Source organism: Struthio camelus, chromosome 1, assembly GCF_040807025.1.
Source record: "Struthio camelus isolate bStrCam1 chromosome 1, bStrCam1.hap1, whole genome shotgun sequence".
NCBI classification, from domain to species: Eukaryota; Metazoa; Chordata; class Aves; order Struthioniformes; family Struthionidae; genus Struthio; species Struthio camelus.
The window spans coordinates 125,359,054-125,384,179 of record NC_090942.1 but is presented as its reverse complement, the minus strand read 5'-3'; the positions used below and the strand labels follow the sequence as shown (position 1 = coordinate 125,384,179).

Genomic DNA, 25,126 nt, shown 5'->3' with positions numbered 1-25,126 from the left:
ATGCACTGCAGCTATAGGAAGAGTTATAACCTATGCTCTACCATCAAACAGCTTTAATCATTCACTTGGAACGAAATCCTTCACACTGTATTATAGAAATGAGGTCTGCATTGCCATCTTTACTGACGCGATGAAAGTAAAAAATGGCAGAGGCTGGGTTGTTGATTTTTTTTGTTTGCATGAGGAAGAGCAGGAACATAAAGGAAATGGCATATCGTCATTGCAAAATGTACTTCCAGTGGTAGAAAGTGCATGCTAACCTTTCAACTTTGGAAACCTTGGAAAGGAATAAATAAAACCCAAGAAAGCCAATTGCATGTTTCCTATACCTCTTTATTGACTGCCGCTGACTGAGTTCTCAAATTGAGTGCCAGATACCAGTAGAACAGATGGAGCTACATTAGAATTACAGCAAGAGTAAGAAAGATGGTGTGTTATGCACAAGCTGGGGAAGGCTTGGTAGGGATTTGAAGCCTCTGCACAGTGATGAGCCCCCCTCTCTCCCTGAAGGGCCTGCTGAGACATTGGAAAGACATGCTTGTCCTTGCATCAGTTGTCCCGAAGGGAAATGACAAGGTAATGGTGTGAACAGATACACTCAAACACTTCGCTGAAAAAAAAAGATATGTTGCAACCCCTGAACATAACACGTTGTTATTTGTCCTGTGGTTGTAAGGAACTCGTGGTACATTCATTGCACATACACAGTATCTCAGGTGGGGGACTTGCTTTGGCTGTGTTGTTTTTTTACAGTAATCAGTTTAACTCTAACTGTGTGGGATAGAGTAAGTCTGCAAGGCTTTTCCCCTGCTCAAACCTCACATCAAGAATTGGTGCATCGGGAGTCAGTATTACTTTTGCACCGCCTCCTATGTGATGGTGGCTATGGACTACAGCACCAGACGAAGACCCTTTCAGCAAGTATGTCAGTGTGGCAGCACACGTGATCCATGCCATCCCGACAGCACAGCTTGCAGGTTTAAGCTTCAAAGTCCACCAGCTGATCACCCAGCCCCTCATTCCGTTCAAGAAAAGAAAAACTGAACCAGAAAAGAAAATAAACCCCTCTAGATATTCACTGATATCTACACAACGGCTCTGGGAATGAGGCCTGCAGATCATGACAGCCTGCATATTTCAGCAACAGGTTCAGCCTAAGAGGAAGGCGCAGAGGTGGGCTTCTCCTCCCGGGACACAGGGATGGGTCTCTCACTGTGGCTTGGGTCCATGTTGGCTTGGACCTTGGGGCCAGAGAAGGTCAGCATGCCGTCGCTGGACAGGGAGCAGGTGATGGCAGACTGGTCCACGTTGGAGGGCAGGCGGTACCGGCGGTGGAATTCACGGGAGATGTAGCCGTGGTCATCCTGAGAGGTGAGGGCGGAAACAGAAGGTAATTTGGTCAGATACCCCCATGGCATCATTTCATGCCTGCCCATCCGCTTGTCCTAACTCGCAGGATCAGTAGCATGGAGCCCCGTATTTACAGTGGCTTATCATGAGATTTTACTGCAGATATCATCAGGCAAATATTTGCATTTTACTCTATTTTACAGTTTAGCAGGGCCAGATCCTGTCTTGAGTGGTGTCCCCTGTGACACCCCTGAAGCCAAGAGAGATGAACAGACCGGCAGGATAGAATTTTGGCCTCATTATACTGCACGGTCTGATTCACACGGTCCCTGCCACAGCCTCCAATTTGAAAGGATGTCTGAAGACAAAGTTTGAAATTCAGAGAAGTGATAAGCAGTGCGTGTGTTTGTGTGTATTTCCTTAATAGGCAGCAACACTGTGTCGGCCAAAGGATACAATCTCGGCCTCCTTTTTTTTCAGCTAAAAGAATGAGAAATACTTTTTATTTTTTAATTCAGCCTCTGTAGTAACAGCCACAGAAAAAATAGCTATATTAAAAAACATATATACTGTTTTGGAGCTAGAGTTTCATTTGGTCAAAAAGTGTATGAAAAGAATTAAACCCCTGCTGGCATAATTCACTTTTCAACCCCCACAAATATTTCCATGACATATGTGTTAAAGTTTCCAAGCCCGAGGCACTTGGCTGTTTTTATTTTGTTTTGTTTGGTTTTGCTTTTCTCTTCCAGATCAGCATGTGAAAACTCTTGTTTTCACTAATGATCTGGCTTATGAAAACTCAGCCATGCTTTGGCAGTGCCAGATAATGCTCTTTTCCAGTCAGACGTTATTAGTGAACAATACAGATCGTCCTCTGACAGTTACGGAAGATGAAGATTTAAAATAAACAAGAGAACTGGGTTAGCTCATTATTGTCAGATATCAGGTTTGGGCTCTATCAGGACTGAGCACACCAGTAATGACAATCAGTGATGACAATTCCTTCCTCTGATTTTTTTTTCCTTCCCGGAGGAACATCAGAATGACAGAAAATAGAGCTTGATTCCCCAGTTGCTTCACCTTCATTGTTATTTCCACTTACCTGTCTTTCATTGTGCTTGCCATGGATTTCCACAAAGTCATCAATAATCTTCACACTTAGGTCTTCAGGAGAGAAGTGTTTTACATCCAGCATGATTGTAAATTTTTCCCGGTCAGATCTCACCTGAAATGAGCATTGTTAAAAAATATGACCCAAGTTTTAAAAGTGGAGGCAGTGGCAGCGTTGTGTCAGCTTAAAAGACAAGGAGCTGTAGTTTCACAGTGTTATGATTTTCCCTTCTGCGACTACAGACCAAGTCGATTCACAGCCCACTGGCATCAGCAGGAGTCTTCCTTCACATCACAGTGGGCGAGGCCCCAGAGATCCTGGGAAGCCATGGTAAGCATCTACACCCTTCCTATCGCTCTGGGATACACATCACTTCTTGTTGCTACTCTTTTGTGGTGTATCAGTTCGACTGCACTTAGTAATCTGTCATTAAAGGTATACTGCGTATTTGCACTCAGCAGCGAAAGGAGATCAAAAGTCTTAAGTCTTTTAAGTCATAGGCAACTCTTAGGAGCCGAATCATTTTCCGTTTCTTGATGGGAAGCCTTCTCCTGAGCTAAGATTTCCTTCTGTGTCCAGAAGGGTCAGGCAGGCTGAGTTTTTGGCAGCAGGCTGGCAGTCTTCCTCACCCATTCGCATCAGAGTGCTAGGTTACAGGGTCTGATTGCACTCTGGAAAGTAGCAGGGGGAGAGAAGAGGATGGAAATGTAAGGAAGGAAAGTAAGGAAAAGAAGAGGAAATCGAGAACCCTTACCTCTGAAATGCCTGACTCCAGCACGCTGCGGAAGAGAGACTGCCTGTAGTAAGGGCTGATAGTGGAAGAGAACAAAGGCAGAAGATCATACTCGAGAAGACCCTCTCCGAAAAACTGGTCGAACAAACGGCTTGGAATCAGGGGTCCCAGAGCACGTTTGAACCAGGGGTGCTGGATGGTAATGTCCATGATTGCTGCTGCTGTGTTTTCAACGGGAGAGAGCGAGGGCAGTGCAACCACTCGGAAGACAGTGATGCCTTTGCTGGACCGCACAGCGTAGCCCAGAAAAGCTGCCTCTATATATACCAGTCTCACAGAATGGAGGCATTAGTGGGATTTCTCTGGAAAGACATGATCTCATGATAAAGGCAACACGGTCAGCAGAAATGCGGAGATTGACCTGGAAATGACAGTCTGGTTGGAGTCCACGTGGGATCTTCTGGACGGGCACTGCCAGGCAGCAGGCTGTGATACAAGGGGCAGGTACCTCTGCCCAGAGGCACCGGCACATCCTCTAAAGAAACAGGTTAAATGAGACACTTCCAGTGAGCTTTCCAAAGATGTTTGGGAAGGCCTGTTTCATGGGTCTCTGTAATCAGCCTGTGGGTTTTTGTTTGAATTTGCTTCTGTCTTTCACTGCTTGAAACAGAGACATGAAGTCCTTTTGAAATAAATGAAATAATAGATTCTTTCTTCTTTCAAGAGAAGAAAAAAGGGTTTGATTCAGGTTGAAAAGGGGGACACTTTTTTGTCATATGCTATAAAGTATCTCTGACACTTAAGAGGGGACAGATATTTTTGTAGCAGGGATCCTGGCAGAGGGGGGAGGGCAAAAATACTAATGCATGATGCAGAGCGTGAACACAGATTTCACAGACTGTAAACTTCTCACAAATGGATACTTTGCCAAAAGAAGGGAAAACGAGCTTCTTTGCCCCCCTCCCCATAATGACAGTTTCAAAGGAGCACTGGAGAGTGTCTTTGTTCTGCTTTAGGAAGGTTGGGGCAGATTCTTTTATCTCCCTCATGTCAGGACACAGATCCCGCTCGCATGCGTTTCTGGTTATGGTTGTTTTGCGTTTCTGTTTCATTTAAAGCTGCCTTTAAGTGGCCGCACCCTATCCTGAATTGGATGAGGAAGGGGCACGCACACACCCTGCTGCCAGAGCAGCACTCTCTGCTAGAGAGCTGAGGTGACAGCTTGGAGAAAGGGCAGCACAGTACCCTCTCTCCCCAGCAAGACTCAGCACAAGTCTGTAGCAACAGCCTAACTCCCATTTCCATTGGAGTCAGTTATTGAAATACTAAATCCTGTTGGTGTTCTGGACAGCAGAGAGAGAAATTAGGAGTCTTTGTCAGTCTCAGCACCTTTTACAGTCACCAGCGTGCAAGAAAGAGAGAGGAAAGGGCACCTCCAAAAGGCATTTCTGACCTGAGGGGCTGAATCAACTTCTCATGGCACCAAGGACTGGAGATCCTGGCCCTAGCCCTTCATGTAAAGGCTGAGGAGAAACGGGATCAATGCAGGTCAGAGAAGCTAAATTCAGCAAAGGACTGAGGCAAAAAAATGATCAGCTGAGCATTCTCTGGCATTTAGGTACCATGCAGTTTTGGGAAGTCCTTGGCCTTGATTCTGAGATATGAACCCTCTCCACACAGTGCACAGAGGCAGGTGCTGAAAAGTAGGAACCAGAATTTCTCATTAAAGGAGGTTTCTTTAACTGAAAGCAGGAAGTTGACTAGAAAAACACCAGTGAGGCAGCGCAAAATGCTATGATAGACAGAGTTTAGGTTCAACATCACCCACTTTCAGCAACAAAAGGCTCTACGGTCTAGTCTTGACTTTCAGGCACAAATGCCTTTCTGAAATCAAGTGCTCAACCTAAACCAATCCCTCCTCAAAAAACACAGAGAAAAAGGGCACAACAGATAGACTTACTCCCCAGTAGACCAGGGCATCCAGTCTCATTGTCCCAAATTAGTTATTTTGTTTGAAAATAGAGAGTGGAGATAAATAAGAGTCATAAAGTGCTTCCAAGATTTTTATTCAAGAGGTCTGTGATGTTAGAGCCTTAGCCCCAGGACAGAAAAACTCTCTTCAGTCTTCCAGTACCAGAGACCTGATAGCCTGTGTTTACTCACATGGTAACAGTGAGCTGGTATCTGCAAAGTGAAAGGGGAGATTTAGGAATAGGTTCAAATCCCAAGCTGCTCAGTGGAGCATATTAAGTAAATGATTTATTTTGCTGGTAGAGGAGCAGGTGGGAACCATGATGTAATACAGAAAGTGAAATAGATTTGGGATCACAGGAGTAACAGCACTCATGTATGGACACAGGCTATGCATCACATGTTGACAAAATTCCTGCAGCGCTTTAGGAACATCTCCTCTGTTTCTCAAATCAAAGACTAGAAAGAGCCAAAGGAGAGGTATGCCAGCAGCACAAGGAGCAATGCGCACAATGGCAGGCTATTTTCTGGGTATCACTGAGTTCTTAGGAAACTGACAAATCTTTATCTCACTTCAACTCTGACCTCCAACAAGTTACCTGTGAAGGAACAAGGGTGGATTAGTGGGGCAGGGATGAAGAAAGGAGCCCACACAGGCTGTACCTCTCTCAATAACATTCATCGTAGCACACTGGTACTCTCAGTTAGGCATCAGGAAAGCAGCTGCTCACCTAAACAAAATTATTTATCTCAGAGGGAATCTCAGTGAAATCCAGTGTCCACCCATGGCCTGAAGTTTGCTCCAGGATCAGAGCACATGTGTGCATCGTTCAACAGGACGATGGGAGTGGGCTGTTGGGAGGAAAATGATAAATACAAGCTTCACCTAAATTTCATCTAAAATGCAGCATCTTACCTCACATTCAAATATTTGAAAAGCAGCAACTAATTTTACATTTTTATGTCTTCACTTTCTCCTGTACCCATATTTTCACGGATCTCTCTAGTGTTAATTATATCCATTTTGTCTTTGACGGACATTTTTGTCTTCCATGGGCAAAATATTTCACTGATGTGGTAAATGTCATTTACATAAGTTTCTCTGAAATCTACAGACTTCACATGCTCTGCATGTCTCTGGGCAACATACAGTCTGCTGAGATTCATTCCATCAAACTTCCAGACATCTATAAGTTAAGTGTCCAGTCAAAATGAATTGTCTAGGCTCCCTGGCCAGTCAGTGGAGAGAGACAGATGCCTCCAGATGGCTCACAGTATAACATGGGTGTCTAAGAAAGGTGTAATAAGATGTCTTCCAGCAATGCCTACATCTCAACTGAATAGTGAGAGAGCCTACACAGCTGCCTTACAAGAGATACCTAATTCTGGACAAGCAAAGCAGGTGAGATGAATCCCATTGGGCGTGATTTGTGCTTCCCCTTAGAGGAAACGTACCTCTGGGACTACCAAGGAGGAAATAGCAGGAATGAACTCCATTGACCCTAGATTAAATAAAGAATTTGGTATGAGTGGTGAAAGCAATCATTTTGCACTAGTTCAGGTGACCAGAACTCTCACAGGATGCAGAACATGTGTGTATCATTATCACTTACTGAGCAAAATCAACAAGATTTGTTGGTGCTCCTATAAAGAAACAACCGATGGGTATAGTCACAAGTATATCCAGAAGTAATGCATCGAAAGCAGGTTTTCCCAAAGCCTCAACGGAAGTTTGGAATGTAAGCCCTACCCAAAAGGTCTCCCAGCAGGATCTGACTCCTAGTTCACCTTTAAAAGAATCCATCCCTAAACTAACGTGCGTATTTGCCACCACATGAGATTCCTCTCACTTAGTAAAGGCCAGCATGTTGCCCAGGACAAGCTGCAGAAATCCTAGATTAGGCTATTGAGTAAAGCAGGCATCAGTAATTAAGCATAATACTTTCTTGTCTTCAGCTTTCATTAGTTTGTCCGCGTGATGGACCTGCTCACCTGCAGAATTTTAGGTGAGCCGAGCACTGGTTCCCACCTCCATCCAAAGTGCTGTGGAACAGTGAAAGGTCAGGTGTAACTGTAGAAGGTTTGTATGTGATTCTCAAATGTTATTACAGTTTAGATTACTGTTTCTCAACAGGTTTGTTGCAGGAGAACTAAGAAAGGTAATTTCTCTGCTCTAATCTGTATGCCCTTTCAAGTCAAGTGCTTTTATAGAAAACGGGAATGAGTTACAATGCTTTTCCTTTCAAAAAGAGTTGTCAACTTGAAAAGGTAATACAATGCTCATTTAGATGGCCCTGTACATTTACATATAAGCTATAATATAGGGGACTGACTGATGTCTGTTGATATTTAATGCTGAAATTGCTGGAACATGTTAATTAATGTGAGTTTTTCCTTTGGAGAAACATCTCTTTGAGATATAAGAAGGGATTCAGAACAGCCAAACAGAGTAAGGGCTGGTAATATATCTCATTTTGTTGCAAGTTTTCTTCCTAACAGTCTTGCTGTGGTGGAAAACACAAGGAAGTGTCTTTGAGTGAGCTGGTAAGCAAGAGAAAACTATACGCTTTTTTTTTAATCTTACATAGACACAGTTCTGGAAAGGATATAAGAAAACAATAGAAGTCAGTATGCAAGCAGGCAGGCAAAGAGGGCAGACTCACTACAGGAGCCAGCGGTATCAGTTTGGGCTCTTTGCTGAGATGCCAAGTGCTTAGTAAAAACTTTTGCTAGAAATGAACATACAGTGTTTATTTCTCTCCCCTTAAGGGATGAGTCCTGCCCTATTTTTGTCCTCTCCTTTGAAGACATGACTCCTTTCCTTTTCTTTGAACATGCACATGCCATCCAGGGCAGTACTTAAGGTCAGAAGCTTCAAGCCGTTCAATCACATCTGTGATGCAAGAAGGAATAACTGATTATGACTGTAGCTATACTCATTTATGTGAGGGAGCAACTAGAATACATGGAGCTCCGCGTAGGGGTGGATGAAGAGCAAGTCGAGAGCCTATGGGTAAGGATTAAAGGGCAGGCTAACATGGGTGACACGGTGGTGGGGATTTACGACAGGCCACCTGATCAGGAAGAGGAAGTCGATGAGGCCTTCTACAGACAGCTGGAAGTAGCCTCACAGTCACAGGCCCTGGTTCTCATGGGGGACTTCAACCACCCTGACATCTGCTGGGAAGACAGCACAGCTAGACACAAACAGTCAAAGAGGTTTCTGCAGAGCATTGATGATAATTTCTTGACCCAGGTGGTGGAGACACCAACGAGGAGAGGTGCTCTGCTAGACCTTGTACTAACAAACAAAGAAGGTCTAGTTGGAGATGGGAAGGTTGGGGGCAGCCTTGGTTGCAGTGACCATGAGAGGGTGGAGTTCAGGATCCTGCAAGCAGGAAGCAGGACAATAAGTAAGATCACCACCCTGGACTTCGGGAGAGCTAACTTTGGCCTCTTCAGGGACCTGCTTCGAGGAATCTCATGGGGTAGGGCCCTCGAAGGAAGAGGGGTCCAAGAAAGCTGGTTAACATTCAAGCATCGCTTCCTCCAGGCTCAAGAGTGGTGCATCCCTCTGAGTAAGAAGTCCAGCAAAGCGGGCAGGAGACCTGCATGGATGAGGAAGGAACTCCTGGCCAAACTCCAACAGAAGAAGGAAGTCCACAGAATGTGGCAAAGGGGACAGGCCACTTGGAAGGAATACAGGGACATTGTCAGAGTATGCAGGAATGCAACAAGGAAGGCTAAGGCCCATCTGGAATGAAATCTGGCAAGGGATGTCAAGGACAACAAGAAGGGGTTCTTCAAATACATCAAGACCAAAAGGAAGACTAGGGAAAATGTGGGTCCGCTGCTGAATGGGGTGGGTTGCCTTGGTAACGAAGGATACAGAGAAGGCAGAGCTGCTGAATGCCACCTTTGCTTCAGTCTTCACTGCTAAGGCCAGTCCTGAGGAATTCCAGACCCTGGGGACAAGAGAGGAAGGCTGGAGAAAGGAAGACTCTCCCTTGGTCAAGGAGGATCAGGTTAGAGATTGTTTGTCCAAATATGACATCCACAAATCCATGGGCCCCAATGGGATGCACTCACGAGTGCTGAGGGAGCTGGCGGATGTTATTGCTAGGCCACTCTCCACCATCTTGGAAAGGTCCTGGCGATCAGGAGAGGTGCCTGGGGACTGGAAGAAAGCCAATGTCACGCCAGTCCAAAAAGGGCAAGGAGGAGGAGCCAGGACACTACAGGCCTGTCAGCCTCCCCTCCATCCCTGGAAAGGTGATGGAACAGCTCCTCCTGGAGATCCTCACCAAGCATGTGGAGGACAAGAAGGTGATCAGGAGTGGTCGGCACGGATTCACCAAAGGGAAATCATGCTTGACCAATCTGATAGCCTTCTCTGATGGAATGACTGGCTGGGGAGAGGAGGGCAGAGCAGTGGATGTTGTCTCCCTGGACTTCAGCAAGGCTTTCGACACTGTCTCCCATCACATCCTCATAGGCAAGCTCAGGAAGTGTGGGTTGGATGAGTGGACGGTGAGGTGGATTGAGAACTGGCTGGATGGCCGAGCTCCGAGGGTTGTGGTCAGTGGTGCAGAGTCAAGATGGAGGCCTGTAGCTAGCGGTGTCCCCCAGGGGTCAATACTGGGTCCAGTCTTGTTCAACGTATTCATCAATGACCTGGATGAAGGGACAGAGTGCACCCTCAGCAAGTTTGCTGATGATATTAAACTGGGAGGAGTGGCTGACACACCAAAGGGCTGTACTGCAATCCAGAGGGACCTGGACAGGCTGGAGAGATGAGCGGAGAGGAACCTCCTGAAGTTCAACATAGGCAAGTGCAGGGACCTGCACCTAGGGAGGAATAACCCCCTGCACCAGGACAGGCTGGGGGTGGACGTGCTGGAAAGCAGCTCTGTGGAGAAGGACCTGGGAGTCCTGGTGGACAACAAGTTGCCCATGAGCCAGCCATGTGCCTTTGTGGCCAAGAAGGCCAATGGGATCCTGGCGTGCGTGAGGCAGAGTGTTGCCAGCAGGTGGAGGGAGGTGATCCTCCCCCTCTACTCAGCCCTGGTGAGGCCTCACCTGGAGTACTGCGTCCATTTCTGAACTTCCCAGTACAAGAGAGACATGGTACTCCTGGAGAGAGTCCAGCGAAGGGCTGCTACGGTGATTAGGGGAGTGGAGCATCTCTCCTATGAGGAAAGGCTGAGGGAGCTGGGCCTGTTCAGCTTGGTAGAGAGAAGGCTCAAGGGGGATCTCATCCATGCGTACAAGTATCTGAAGGGAAAGCGTCGAGAGGGTGAGGCCAGTCTCTTCTCCGTGGTGCCCAGTGAGAGGACAAGAGGCAATGGGCAGAAACTGAACCACAGGAAGTTCCATGTGAACCTGAGCAAAAAACTTCTTTCCTGTGAGGGTGACAGAGCATTGGCGCAGGTTGCCCAGAGAGCTTGTGGAGTCTCCTTCCCTGGAGAGATTCAAAACCTGCCTGGACACGATCCTGGGAAATATGCTCTAGAGGACCCTGCCTGAGGAGGGGGGTTGGACTAGATGATCTCCAGAGGTCCCTTCCAACCTCAACCGTTTTGTGATTCTGTAATTTACCCCTGCACTCAACCCCCAATAAATATCAAGGAAAGCGGTCAGGTAAAGATTTCTGCTGAGTTTTGAATGACGATAATATCCAGCAAATGTTTAGAATTGATTGGAGGAAGTGAAGCCATATTATCAGAGTAATTCACACAACATGCTTAACTGAACGAGGATGGTTGGGGCTGCAGGGTTAACGCAACGGGAGACCAAATATGAGAGGAAGCAAATGTTATGTTCTTTTTTTGTTAGATGAATCTTGTTAAAAGCAAAAGGAATATTTGAAAACCCCTCTTCGAGAATAGTTCATAGCAAGAAAGAAGCCAGTGAGTGGAGGGGTTGCTTCATGCTGAGCACCTTTGAAAATTAGGCCATGTATTAAGATAGTTAAGCATAGATCTAGGAGCATAACTTTAAGCAAGTGTAGTTTTGAAAATCTCGGCTTGCTTTTCTTTTAAAGAGAGATCACCAGGTCCCTATAGAATTCTACAACTGTCCATACCTTCCTAATGCGTGGTTGTTCCTACAGCCATCAGGCACCCAGCTGGGAGCAAGTGAGCAACTCCCCTGCATCCTGAATCCTGACAGCTGGTCAACCTCAGCTTTTAGTGAGCCCACGAGGTTGTTGCTGGAGGATCTTGCCTTTGAGAGAAAATGAATGCTCTCTCTTTGAAGTGTCCTCTCACTCTGTGGACCTGGAGGAACTGCAAGTGAGTTAGAGGGTGACTGAGATTGCTGGGGTCCCCCGGCAAGCGTGGACTGCCAGCATCAGTCCATGGCATTGCTTTCCTGGGCAACTGGAGGGAGTGTTGTCATTAACAAGCATGGGGCAAAGCCTGTCCCTAGTGTATGTCATCATAGCTCTTCCTTCCCTTCTCTCTGCAGCTTTTTCTTGACGAACTGTCAGCTCTTGTACCGCAAGTTTTGTCTCAAGTGGTCCCTTGTCTTATTCACAACAGCTTTTATCCCATAGGGACTGTGGTTGCGAAGCTGCTGAACTTTGGAGCCAGGAAGAGAGTGAATGCAGAGGGGACAATGGTGGAGGTGACACTTCCACTTCTCTACCTAAAAATAAATCATTGCCCCACTGCTTTTAAGACCCAAACCTCGTTTATTGCTGGCCTTTGGGAATCTTTTTGCACTACTACATATCCTTCCTTCCCATTTTAAAGGGATGAAGCTTTTTTTTTTTTTTACTTAGCTTATACCAATTTGCAGTCAGATTTATTATTCAGCTGTATACTGGAAAAGTTAAATGTCCACTCTCTTCATACAGAGACAGATATTTATTTTATCTAAAGAATTCATATAATACCAACAGTCTGCCTTGGTGCAGCCAAAGAGGCTTAAAAAATTACTAGCAATCCCTTTTTTCCACCTCAGAGCCCACATCCTAAACACTGAACAAATCCCATCAGTGTTTGGGGCACATAACATCATTGTCATCAAATCAATGGTGAATTTACGTGCTGTTAATCCTTGGCGTTTATTCAAACAAGCTCAGCAAGTTTTAGCAGCACAATGCATTTTATGTTTTCATCAATGGATTTACATAGTGAATGAGAGATGCTCTCTGCTTCGCAGTCTGCAGCAGTACATGAGAGAGAGGGAGATACGAAGAAAATCTGTAGCACAAAGAGCAGGAGAACTGGAACAGAAGCAGGTCTGGAAACTTACAGCTGCTAAGTAATGGCACTTCTCCCCATCTGTAGATATCAAAGCACTTTAAAAAGGAGGTAAGTGTGATAATGGTGATGGGGAACAATAAGTAAAATGACTTCTCAAGGATCACACAGAAAGAGAGGTACAGTTTGAGCCCTCTTCCTCCCCTAGTCTTCTCTATGAACAAAATCACCTCTCTTGCAACTTCACAGAGCTTGCTGCTGAGTGTTCCTCTGCCTTGCAACCAAATCTTATCTACATGAGCACTCCACGGCCCCTGTCTCTGCAGTATAAAATATGCCTTTTGCTTTGGAAATTACACCCGTTCTTTTCAGACCGGAGCTTTTGGCAGTGCAGGATTGTATTGTGGCATGATGTTTACTAACCTGAAGCAAATAATTAAGCTACATGATATAACCATTCAAGAAATTAAAATATTGACTTTTTCTTAACAGCAAAGGAGAAATGAAGTCCATGGCTTTTTGGCATGAATCTCAACCTTAAAAAAAAAAAAAATTAAAAATAGTAAGACATACCTTCATAGAGAGCCCATTTAAAAAACAAACAAACAAACAAACCCTTTACTACAGGGTTCTCTGATTTTTTTTTAATGGATTTTTTTTTCTTTCAGTGGTCTTGACAGTTTACGTGCAAGTTATTTCTGCATGATCAACATGAGCGCTCCCGCGCTGAGCAGATTTTCCTACGGAGCCTACAGCAGAGTGTTCCTACAGATCTCTTCCAAAGGGCCAGCATCCAGCTTCTGCACTGTGACCTGGAGGGAAGCTATGGCGTACCGGGAGGAGCTGGGGTATGGTAGAGAGTATCCATGCACTGCCATGGGTATTCAGTTGACAAAGAAGCAATGTGGAAGGCCTGTGATGCAGATGGGACTAGGTGTAGTGTCTGGGATGGGAGGGAAAAGAGATTGCAGGAGGGGCTAGCCAGGAAGGAAAGTGCATTTATCTGCTGGTACAAGGAAAGAGGAAAATGAAAAGGTGATGCTGATGTCATGGGAGAAGAGGGGCAGAAGAAAAGAATTAGAGATGGGGCTGAATGAGTCTGCAATGGCCTGGAGAAGCACTGTAAGAAGACTGGAAGGCATGGTGCCACAGAAGGAGGGTGGTCTGAGCAAAAGCAACCATGCAGAAGGCATTCTGCAAACATTGCAGCCACTTAGTAATTTTGCAGTGAACCACCCAGTCCTTGTTTGAGTCAGCTTCTCACTGCATGAGCAGGGCTTGGTGGGAAAACACTAGACACTAAGGTAAGGACAGATGTTATTGCATGAACTGTTAAATCACCCAGAAAAGCTCAACAAATTGGCTAGTCACAGGTGATGCTGCAGCTAACTCCTCAAGAAAAAGCCTAAGAAGTATAAACTCTATCGTGCCCACGTATAAACTGGCAGTGGGAATTGAGCTGTTTTTTTTGATGCTAGAGTGATAATGGAGATTGGTGAACAGGGCAGGAAGGAAATATTGCATATAAAAGGGATGCTAATGAAAGAGGGTTTTGGCAGGCAAATTACACTACTGATTCAGGTTAGAGAGGCACAGAGAGGCAAAAACATACATGATTCTCCACCAGCTATTGAGTGTACACAGCCTATCTGTATAATGAGGTTATTTAAAGTCAAATTACATAACAGACTGCAATCTCACACCCCCTGCACAACACAACCAGTATCCGAATTCTACTGCAAGGAAACACATCCTTTAACAGGGGACTGTTAAATTATTCACTGGGGTGAATAATTACTTTGAACCTGTACCAGATCCAGAAGGAGCTGAACGGTGCCACAGGACCTGCAAACCTCCCTACATTGAGGAGAAATAAAAGAGAAATGCAGCTTTCAGCTGGCTTAGTTTCTACATCCCTCTGACCAGAAGGAACTCACTGCGTCCATCTAACTGAAGGCATAAAAACTAGCTCTCAATGGATAACAATCCCCAGTTCCTTATGTCTGGAAGCCAAACGAGTCTGTTACAGTGGCACCTGTCTGGTAACTTGGAGAATTTATTTTTACAGTAGCTTGGTGATGGGAACCTTAAAAAACATCACTTGGCAGAGAAAGACCCTAATAAACCATTTGCCTAAGCTGCTGCAAAATCCTCTTGCTGGGTTTGTGTGCACTCATGTGAGGATGAGCATTAGTATAAGGGCGGTGGAGGTTAGCAGCAAAAAGATTAGCATGATAGGCTGGCGTACAAAACGCTGAGACTGCCTCTGCATGCGTCACTGTGTGCGCGCGTTAAAAACGCAAAGGCTCACTCTCAGCAGTTCTCAGTTGTTATGCACTGTGAGTTTACGGCTGCTTTGCATCACCGGAGGAGGGAAAGCAGTTGGCATGAGCCAGCAATCCCCTTGATGTTCCTTATTATCTTGCAAGGTAAATAAAGCGCGCAGGCCAATGACTGGAGCACACTCCTGGGGAGAAGACTGCAGACTAAGGGATAATCAAGCTGAGGAGCATCACATTTCCCAAACTCTTACCCTCATAGAACAGCGTCACACTCAGGAACAGCAGGTAGGGACAGACTTCAGCCAGCTGACGCAACACCAATGACCAGAGCTCTGCAGTGCGTAAATAAGGTTATCATTAAGACCTGCAGCATTTCCAGTCTAAAACAACTGCTCTTTTCCTTTGCTTTTTTTCCCGGATGCTTTACGCATTTGGTCAGAAGGTCATAGTTGGGGAAACCAAACATGGTGAAGGAAAACAAACAGGAAAAAAAGCCACTGCAGCTGTTGAGTAAAAGAAAGAAAGGAACTTTGCCTTTTATAACAGGGAGGAGCAGTCCAGAGGAGAGGAGTTGCAACTCTGGGTGTAAAAATAGGCGGGTATTTAGAGCAACGATTTTGAAAGGCCCCAAACCTGAAGTCATAGCATGCAAACACACAAGACCTTGCATATTTTTCACTTATAAGAGTGACACAATGACCTGTAGGTCACAGAGGAGCTTTTCAGTGATCCAGTGGCGATGCTCTCAGTCATAAAGGTTCATGTAATGTACTTTATGAGTAGCTGTGGCTATAGGAGAACTGTTCTGGAGGCTTCTGATGGCATTTTATCAGGTCAGCAAATAAAAATTTGCACTAAATAATCTTGCCCAACTTCTTAGTATTCTTTCTCCAACTACAGCATCACAAGAATGCTCTGAACTGCAGTCTTGTGCCACCTGAGAAGTGACTCTCCTCCAGTGCTATGTACTGTTTTGCCAGCAACTGAATGCATCCAACCTTCCTTTCTCACGCCAAAGTCTTGTGCAGCTCTGCCCCTGTGTCTCTGACTGTCATTCACTGGGATATCTCTGTGTATTTCTGCACTGAGTGATTAAAATCTTGTGCCAACACTGTTCACTCTTCTCTGGGCCTGTGTTGCACTATGGTCCCATTCCAAGGTACCTAAAAAGATGTTACTTCAAAGGAGCTGCTTGCTGCCTTCACAACACCCTGATAGCAATCAGGCCATCCTATGAAGGGCATAAAGACTGGGCTGCTTTCATGGCCCTGTTGTGGCTATCCTCTCTTTTACTGCCCCAGCCTGTGCTGGAAGCCTGCTCCTGCCCTGGGATGCCCTGAGGGCAAGAGGCAAGACAGAAAGAAGGCAGAGTAACTTCTTCCCTTGTGGTAACAAAATGTGTTCTGATCTTGTGGTCTTTGTCAGCTTTATCCTCTCTAGGAGGGTGCATGCTTCCTTGAGGGGATGGTCTTACCTGCAAGGAGACAGTCAGGGATTAGTACTAGTCATGCTGGAAAGGAGAAAAGGCGTGATCACATTGGCTATAGTACTGGGTCTGCTTACTGTTCAGTGTGCTCCTTACAGAAGAGGAGTAAAGAAAGCGGTCCACAGAGAGGGAAGGAGGCACTTCATAAGGGAAGAGACATTTCCAAGGGCCCCACGACCCAGCCTGGCACCCAGCACTCTTCCCTCTGCTCATCCAAACCTGTGCTTGCTAAAACTAGCCCTCATGCCAGTCCCTGGGCACTCTGCTCCTCCTCTTACCCTACCTATTTCTAGAACTTGGGGTTTTATGTTTTTCTGAAGACAACAGTTTCATTTATACCTGCAAGAGAACACAACTGTGAATGGACCAGCTGATGTGCAGTGCTGTAGCTATTCCACTTCATTTCAACCCCTTGTTCTGATTCAGAGGGCTGGCTTATCTCAACTTGCATGGATCCAGTTTGTTTGAAGAAGTGAACAATCAGCAAAGAGAATGCCTGCCTTAATCAACAGCATGAAAAGAGACTGGCATGTATCTCTGAGAAAACGAGGACAGCCTTACTGGGTTAACTTATGGGCTAGCTTACTGGGCTAACTGGGGCTTCCCTTTGGGATTCCCAGAGCCTGAGCATTTCAGGCCATGTAAGTAAAATTGCAGCCTTTCTAATGATATGTAGTAAATGTCTTTATACAAAACAGAAGAAACATTGCCCTGAAAAAACTGACTTTCTGTGAATGTTATTGCAAGGATTTTGACACGGCTGCTCCATGGTTTACATAGCACAGTTGGCAAGTGCTTTCTTATCTCCATAAACTGTCGTGCAGGCAATTTTTCCAATATGTTCACAGCATATCAGAAGCAATGTGCAGTCTTTGGTTGAAATCACAATATGCTCTACATCCATTTAGCATCTCTTCCCATAGGACATCACACTGTAGGGTTGGCTTTTCCTTTACAAAGCACTCAGGTAAAACATGCTCTAGAGTCTGAAAAATGTATCCAGCTCTGGAGGGAGATCAGTGGGATCTTTGTAACAGTTTTCAGTCACACAGATTTCTTTGAACCTCTGAAAAGCACCAGTACCCAAACTGCCCACCAGATGACCTGTCAGAAGTCTCATCCTTCCCATCAACTTGCTCTGTCAACATTATTCTCTATATAATAAGGACACAGGTGCTCATTTTCAAATGAGCTCAGCTTTCATTTTCACCTTTAAATCAAAGCCTGATTTCCAAAGTACTCATCTTCCAGCTGATTCTGGCCCACAGATAACTAGATTTTCCTAAGCAATCCCAAGACAGTATGCCACATTCTTTTAATACCTGGCACAAGTAGGCAAAGAAAGGGAAGCTGAATTATCAGCTATATGAAAGGAGGTGCAAAGGAAAGAGCTAAGATTTCATAGGTGCTGTTGCCCTGTTTCACCCCTTTTTAGCTTATTACCTTTCACCTCTTTTCGGCTTACTGCCTTCAAGACAGTGTAGTCTTTAGAGGTTAGGACTGGTTTAGGCTTCCCCTAAAGCTGCATGCTTGTTTATCAAGCTGAGTGCCTTTCCCTGGGCCAAACAGCCAAAGCTGAACCCTTGCAAGTGCGAAGAGAAGCTCAACTCCAGAGCAAAATTATATAAATGGCCCTCAGATTTGGACTGAATTTGTCAAGTTTAGGCCCTATAGTGTGTAAAGGCCGGAGCTGAAGCGTGTAGCTTGAGTCCTTCTCAGCTCTCTAAGTGTGACTGCACTCATGGCCTGGAAGGTTCATGTTCTCCTGTGTGTTACAGAGCTTTTGCAATGAGTCCTCCACCAGCCCAGAACTGTCACACACATCTCACGCTACATCTGGCATTATGCCTTTGCAAAAGGGGGCAGATGGGAGGGGGCCTTATTGCCAGCTCTCCGTTGTTGCATGGACCTCTATAGGCTACAGGCAAACAGTGTGCTTTAGGGCAACGTCCCAGACACCGCACGTTGGAAGAGGGACTGGCACACAACTGGCCCCCTAATGACAGCCACATTTGCAAGCCTGTTCCCCCTCCACTCACTGATAGCTGGTACAGATGGCAATCTATGCTCAACTCGTCACAGAAAGGACGGGCTAGAGATAGCCTTAGGATAAGGAATCACCAGGAAAGACGGACTGAACAGAAATCTCTCTTTCTATTTCCTGGCCTTTCACTGGATTGTATGAGTACTCAGGACCAGACCCACAAAATCTAGCCCACCAAAGAAGAATGACAACTGTATGAAGTAACCTTGTTAATGCAGCTATTTATCAGAATGTATAAATCAACAGCAGCTTTTAATGAGCCAGCATCAGTACACCTGCTCAAAAACCAAGCAATGCTAACAGGACTTTTGTGCAGCTGTGACTTTAAAACACTTCTGGTCTAGAAACACAGTACAGCAAAATTCCCATGACATTCCAGTGAAGACAACTGCTTAGGAAAGCAGTTTATACGGGGAAAAAAACAAGTATGTTCTTTTGTAGACACTGGCATACTGATTAAAGTGCCATGTATCTTGCCTTAGGGTGCTCATTGTATCTGCTGATTTGTTGAGAGAGAGAAACAAAAGACAGAGAGTGCATGAGTGAAAAAGTGCACAGAAAATAGCTTGGATAGGTATCTGCTGCTGTTCAGCCACCCCAAAGAATAAATGTGGTCTGTTTTAATCTCTGTTTTTCACAAAGGTACACCAGTACTCCCTCTTCACCTCATGGGGTGACTCCCTCAACATCCATTTCAAGGTGACAAACACCCTGTGTTTCCACGTCGCAAATGACACTTTCTCCCTAAGAATCTTGTTGCACTGCTCTTTCAAAAACAGTAGCAAGAAAGTGTCATTTTTGGGCCAGTGATTCAGCCATTTTCAAATAAATGGGGCCACATGTCCCACGTCTGTTCAGATTAGTGTCAGCCACTTTCAAACTCCGGATGATAACCTCTTCCCTAGAGATGTGTCAGGTCCATGGGAGGATCTCACATATAGCCAATGATTCAGGTAGAGACTGGAAGCGACTTGATGCAGGCTCCCCGCAATCTGAGTGAATCTTTAAGTATGAGAAGTAATTTTATCTTGTTTTGTTGAGGAGAGTATAGGAGCACATTTCTGGCCTTTTTCTGTGGTAGATGAGACCTAGAGAACCATTGGGGCCTGGAAAATCATCTCACTGGGACTGAAACACCATCACTGCAAAGTTTCCTACACACTGTAATGTGCTCACAGCCCATCCTTGCACAGTCTCTCCGGGATGAAGTGGTAGGATTTCTGCAGACTCAGAGCTGGAGTGGAGCGCTGAGCTGACAGCTGAGGCGAGAGACCTCCCAGGTCCCTTTGCAGCTGCCAGCCCACTGCCGGCAGCTGCCCAGACTCCTCCGCTGAATCCACAGGGAGGCTTTTAGCAGTTCAGATAGAACAAGAGACTGAAATCAGAAGCTTACATCTGAACTTAATGAGTGCCAAGGGCTACAGATAGGCTGTTCCAGGTGACGAGAGATGCAACCGTAAAAACCCTTTCACCAGCATCAGTGAAGGGACAAGAAAGCCTCTTTCATTTAGGGTCAGCTAAGTGCCTTAATAGCCTCCTGTCAGGTTCTCAGCCCCTGAGCTATGTTGTGGCTACAGCTACCCTGTTCTAGCAGGCCTCCGTTTCTCCTTTCAAGCTACTGTCACCTTCCAGCTCTCTCACTATCTGACACCAAGGCAGCAGAAACCAGTGTTCTTGCTGTGGTTATTTTACACAGATTTTAATCTTTGAGGAAAATAATTGTCTGATAGTACTCCACCAGTCAGCACTGCTGCACGTATATTCCTGTGGGAATGCTCAGCTCTCAAAGCTAACTCTGAAACTGAGCTCCTGGGAAACTCCCTTTATCCTTTGCTAATCCAGAAAAGGAAGGTGCTTTCCTGGACCCTGGCTGCAGTACACACAAAGGGCATTTCTACAGCCATCCAGAGTGCTGCGTAGGTTTCCTGCAGCAGATCTAGACCTTTAGTGCAACTTACTGAGCTAGGGTTACTCTAGCTAGAGCACAGGCTAAAACTAGCGCTGTAAATACAATTGGCCACGGCCACAAAAAATGGGCACTGAAAAAAAAGTTAAAAAGGGCTCTGCCGGGTCATTTTTTAAGGATGTTGTGAACAGTAATATTTCTCGCTAACCTCCAGGAAGTGCTTTAAGATAACAAATAACTTAGCATTAACAACACTGACCTTTTTCTTTAAGCCTGCTCAGTTCCTTGGTCAGGTGGCAGCAAAGTCTGTTATTGTCTTGCAGTTACTGCCCTGAAATTAAGCACTAAAACAACAATGAAAAGAATTCGTACAAGGCAACCCAGCTGTTCAGCTGCGTCAAAGACAGTAGCTTTGATGCTTGTGCTTTCACAGCACTGACTAAACAAATTGATTAGATCTGCATCAGCCATTTTGCAAGTCATAATTGAAGACAATATTTTTACAGGATTAGAGCTTCTTGCTTTGAAAATGAACAGTTTGACGTTGGGTAAAATTTTCCAAGGCACCTGTGTAATAAAGAGCATGTGTCAGCACATCTGTGGTAGCTTGTCCAGCCCTCTGAAGGGCAAGACTAACAAACAGTGGAGAAATGGCAGGTTGAGCTTGGCTTTCATGTCATGATACCCCTCAAGAGTCTGGTTGCCTGTAGGTTCGTACTGCAGTTGCTTCTGCATAGTAAATCGCCTTCTCTGTCTTTTGCTTCTCTGAAACAGGCTACAAATACATTCCCACATCCAGGCTTGTCTGCCATTCACACTGTATACACACATGTTCACATCAGACAGGGACAGCCTGGCCAAGGTTGGTCCCAGCCTCTTGTTAACTGTGGGGGAACTATTTGTGTGAAGGCAGGATGAACACACCACAGTGCACATACCTTGACAGTGATGCTGGGTAGCGCAGAGGGAACCCTGGAAGCTAAGCTATGGGAGCAGAGAGCAGGTGGAAACCATCCTCCCATGGTAAAACTGCCATGACCAGCTCTGGGCCCCTTAGGAAGAGAAAGGAGTTGCAAGCAGGCTCCACTGCAGCCCACTTGCTTCAGGAAAGGCTGCCTGCTCCTGTAGGTCTCTGCAGGGAGCTGAGAAAACAGAGATCACACGCTACAGCTTCTTTAGGTCAAGCACACAGCACAAGGCAAGGAGCTTCTGTTTTCCCCTCGTAAGCTCCTAATGTGTCACACCCCCATCTGCTCTCAGAGCTCCTTGCAACCATGCCGTTCCTCTTTCTACACCAGGAGTTTCCCTGGAGACCCTTGACACAACTCGAGCTGAGGTCACTTTCCTAAGTGCCCTCGTGCTGATATAGGGTCAAGCAGCCTTTCCTAAGCCATCCCTCCTTCTCCCAAAGTGGAACCTACATTCAAGACTCTTCATAGGCATCTTCTGTCCCCCAAAGGATCTAACCTGTGGTCTCCAGACCTCCCAGCAGGCTCTCCCAGATCACCTGATGAGCACACAGCTTCTGTTTACTCAAGTGGAGACACAACAGCCCTTGGCACCTCGTTTCACACATCACCAGAGAGCCAGAAGAGTAAGCTTCTCCACATGCTGCGTGCTGCCATGGTCTCTCTCCTGCTTCCTCATCTCCTGCAGATGGCGTCCCAATGCAGGTCAAAGGCAGCAGTGCCCATGTTGCAACTGCATGGGGCATAGACCGTGCTGCAGAAGAGGGTGAGGTAGACGTCAGAGTGAATTTCACGCTTAACATGTGAAATCCAGCCAGCCTGGGTCTGCTAGCATGGCTCATGACACCTCTCTGTGAACACAGAGTCAGGAGCAGTGAAGTGATCCCCAAGTCCACCCTGGCCAAGCTGACTGCAGAACCAGAATCAGGATCACTGCTGTGCTGTGGTGCTGTGCCCAAGATGCTTCAGCTCACATGAGGGGAGGACGGACAAATTCATCCGGGTGCACGGCCTTATTAAAGGGGCTCTTCTGCTTCTGCAACGGAGCAGCTACACAGCACTCCTAGGGATTGCTGCCACCACCATACAGGCCATACAGGCACGCTCCATTGTTCCCTCATGGCTCATCCCGAGCACCTCACATAGTTAGCAGGGTTGTCCTGGGAAATACTGCCCTAAATTATGTCCAGCTCACCTTCTGCTAGTGATTTTTAGTGCTGTATTGTGTGAGCCCTTTAACTATTAGCCACCGGAGGGAGCTACAGCAAAGCAAATGAAGGCTCAAGTGTGATTCTGCATCTGTCTTGTGGAGCAGCAGCTTTTAACCTGTCATCCACAGGCCCTTTGGATTCAAGGGTCTATTTTCTGTGAAAAGCAACTAAGAACAGCATGTCTACTGTCAGGAGGTGTACATTACTGCGCATATCTATCTATGGGTCCAATGATCCAAAAAAGCTATACAGTACCAATTTAGTACGTCTGTCACACTGATAACGGGAACAATCTCTTCACCCATGCTTCTTAACCACTTCTGATTCAGGAGAATTCCCACTGGATTTGGGAGTGACTGACCAAGGGAAGCAGAAGGAAGCTTAACGTAGGTGTATTGTGCCTCTCCTTTCTGCAGACTGTTACGACTGGGCTCTTTTTCTAAATAAAATATCTTTTGTAAAGGTATTTCAGGATAAATCTGGCAGGCTGATTTTTTTGTGAACGTGGAGATGTGAGCAGAATTCAACCTGCAGACAGTAAATGGAATATCTGCAAGGTTTTTTTGCCCCATCTACAACAGCTTGCTCTGATATTCCTGCTCTACTTCACTCGCAAAAATACCTGCTCTTTTTAGGCCTAATATTTGCTGATAAAAAAGCTCTACTGTGAGAGTACAGTCCCATGACAGGTTTGAGCCAAATAACTTTGCTACTACAGAAAGGAAGAAGTTTTACACTCCATCTTCCTCCTACTACCCCTTTATCCCTGCCCCAGCTCCCTCCTCCTGCCTTGCTCCCATCTGCGCAGCGCAGCCTCATTTCTCCTCGCAAAAATGTGATCGCAAGGTAAAATGACTCATTCACCCAGCCATTTTAACAAGTTCAATCCGCATGCCACACCATCAGATGAGAATGAGACGTGGAACAAGATAAGCACTGGGAGGGGTGCAAGGAGACCTGCCCTGTACACCACGAGTGAGCTTTTTGTTAAGTTCACGCTGTATCAGGAAACCATAATCAAATGAAGCCAGTTGGAGCCAGAAGGAACACAAACAAAATGATGCAATAAGTAGTAGACCTGAAAGCTCCTTTCCAGAGAACAGAGTGTATGCAAAAAGCTTGCACAGCCTCAAAGGGAGACTGGAGAAGTGCTTGCGGCAGACATCTAATAAGGGGTACTAAACTGACAAAGCACAAGACACTCAGGCCATCGCTGAGCTGCAAAAGGTGGGAGGCTGTGACTGTACAGGGAGGAACAAGGGGAACCGTGTATGCAGGCCCTGCTCTTACTCTCTTGTGCAGATACGCTTTTTCTTTCACCTGACAAATACACTCACTAGTGAGCTTCTGTCAGCTGCCAGAAGCCAGGTCATCCTCCTCCAGACAGGAAGGGGATTCTCAGCCTTTTCAGCATGGATTGATTCCTCAGGATAAAAATGCAGCCACAGAAGAGCCTGCATGAACCTGCACTCCACCACAACGCTGTTAAGTAAGTAGCAGGGAGGACATACAGATGTTTCATTGTTTCTGCTGGGACCTCAGTGCATGCAGTCACACACGCAGGACAGTCCTTCACAGGGAGCCAGAGGCTGCCTTTGAATGCATATGAATCAGTTCTTGTAGCCTTATCAGCGAGTTCCTGCTTCACATCTCATGTCTGAACTCAGGGGAGGGGTTCAAACAGTTCCAGCAGAGGCTGGCACAGACAAATGCAGAGATCAGCTCCCCACCGCAGAACAGAGGAGTGTGATTGATCGGGCTCTCTCCACATCTGCCAAGGCTCCCACTAACATCTGCTTCACTGCCTAGCTGTCCTCTCAATCTTTACTGCCACAAATGCTTGGAGGCAGCAGGTGATACCCAGAGAAGTTCTCAAATAGTATCTTGGAAAAGATATTCCAAGATACTCCAAGAGTACCTGAGCTCACTCAGAGGGGTCCAAAGGGATCAGCTTCTCCCACAAAATGCTCCATTCAAACACTGCCCGGGACAGCACAAAGAGGGATTTATCTCAAAGAGCCAGCTGGATTTGCTCATCCGACTGACTTTCATCACTTTCCAGCCAATCCTTCTGGCCTTCTGGACAAGGTGGAGTCTCTGTGCGGAAAGACAGGAGCAAGGTGGATCTCCCCTCAGGAACAGGCGCTGGGGCAGCACTTCACAGGGCTGGAAAAAGAGGAGTGAGACAGGAGAGCCAGAACTGCACCCAGCAGCAGGCACTGCAAGTGTAAGAAAAAAGTTTTATGGCTATTGGGTTTTTTTCCTTATTTTTCCAGAGAAGAGCAGACATGCTTTCTCCCCACTGTTACAGCACAGTGATGCAGCTGAGTTGCCCACATTTGGGCAAAGTGCAAAGGTCAGCACAGCTGGAGGGCAAGGGATTAGCCTCACCTTGGGAAAATGGCCTTTCTGGTGCTCCCCTGACAGGTCAGTACTGCCACTATCTGCATTGATTTCTCCTCAGGGTCAGGCTGGACATGACCTGAACAAACCTTGAAGCCCTGCCTAGAAAGGGGGCTGGGGGGAACTACGGAAAAAGAAAATACACAGAAATCAAGTGACTCTGGGGGCTGATAAATGGAACAAAGGGAATGGCCAAAAATGGAAAAGCAGGGAACTGAGGGGAAGGAAATGGCACAGAATGCCCCCAACAGCACCCAACGCTCCCTGAAGGCACCCAAGGAGTGAACAGACACTGCCCAGCGTGAAAGAAGCAGAGAGAGAGAAACAGATCCCATGGTTACTGGGCTCCAGCTTCTTCTCCTAGGTGCTGTGGACAGCTTGCTTGGCTTTGGTAGGGAAAGTATAAATGATGGGGCACATAAAATGCAGCCTCAGAAAGCGGTTCTGGAGGAG

General features: G+C 46.1%; 1 protein-coding gene across 2 annotated transcripts; it reads right to left on the bottom strand.

Moving 5' to 3' along the window:
- Nucleotides 1-314: 314 nt before the first annotated feature.
- Nucleotides 315-23,161, bottom strand: CRYAA (crystallin alpha A). Of its 2 annotated transcripts, XM_068915384.1 has the most exons (4): nt 23,060-23,161; nt 14,907-14,987; nt 2,453-2,575; nt 315-1,364 (listed from the first exon to the last, which is right to left on the bottom strand). In XM_068915384.1, exons 2-4 carry the CDS (start codon nt 14,910-14,912, stop codon nt 1,155-1,157), a joined length of 339 nt encoding a protein of 112 aa, XP_068771485.1. In that variant the 5' UTR covers nt 14,913-14,987; nt 23,060-23,161; the 3' UTR covers nt 315-1,154. The 2 variants fall into 2 exon arrangements, with proteins under 2 accessions (XP_068771485.1, XP_009677829.1); XM_009679534.2 differs by lacking the exons at nt 14,907-14,987; nt 23,060-23,161 and adding an exon at nt 3,216-3,470.
- Between the last annotated feature and the right edge of the window lie 1,965 nt (nt 23,162-25,126).

Bases quoted from the DNA above. Each gene is read 5' to 3' on its own strand.
- CRYAA (XM_009679534.2), bottom strand. From the start codon at position 3,404: ATGGACATTACCATCCAGCACCCCTGGTTCAAACGTGCTCTGGGACCC. The intron at 2,576-3,215 runs GTAAGGGTTCTC...TGCTCATTTCAG, and splicing joins TGGAGTCAGGCATTTCAGAG to GTGAGATCTGACCGGGAAAA. The intron at 1,365-2,452 runs GTAAGTGGAAAT...CTCACCTCTCAG, and splicing joins GCAAGCACAATGAAAGACAG to GATGACCACGGCTACATCTC.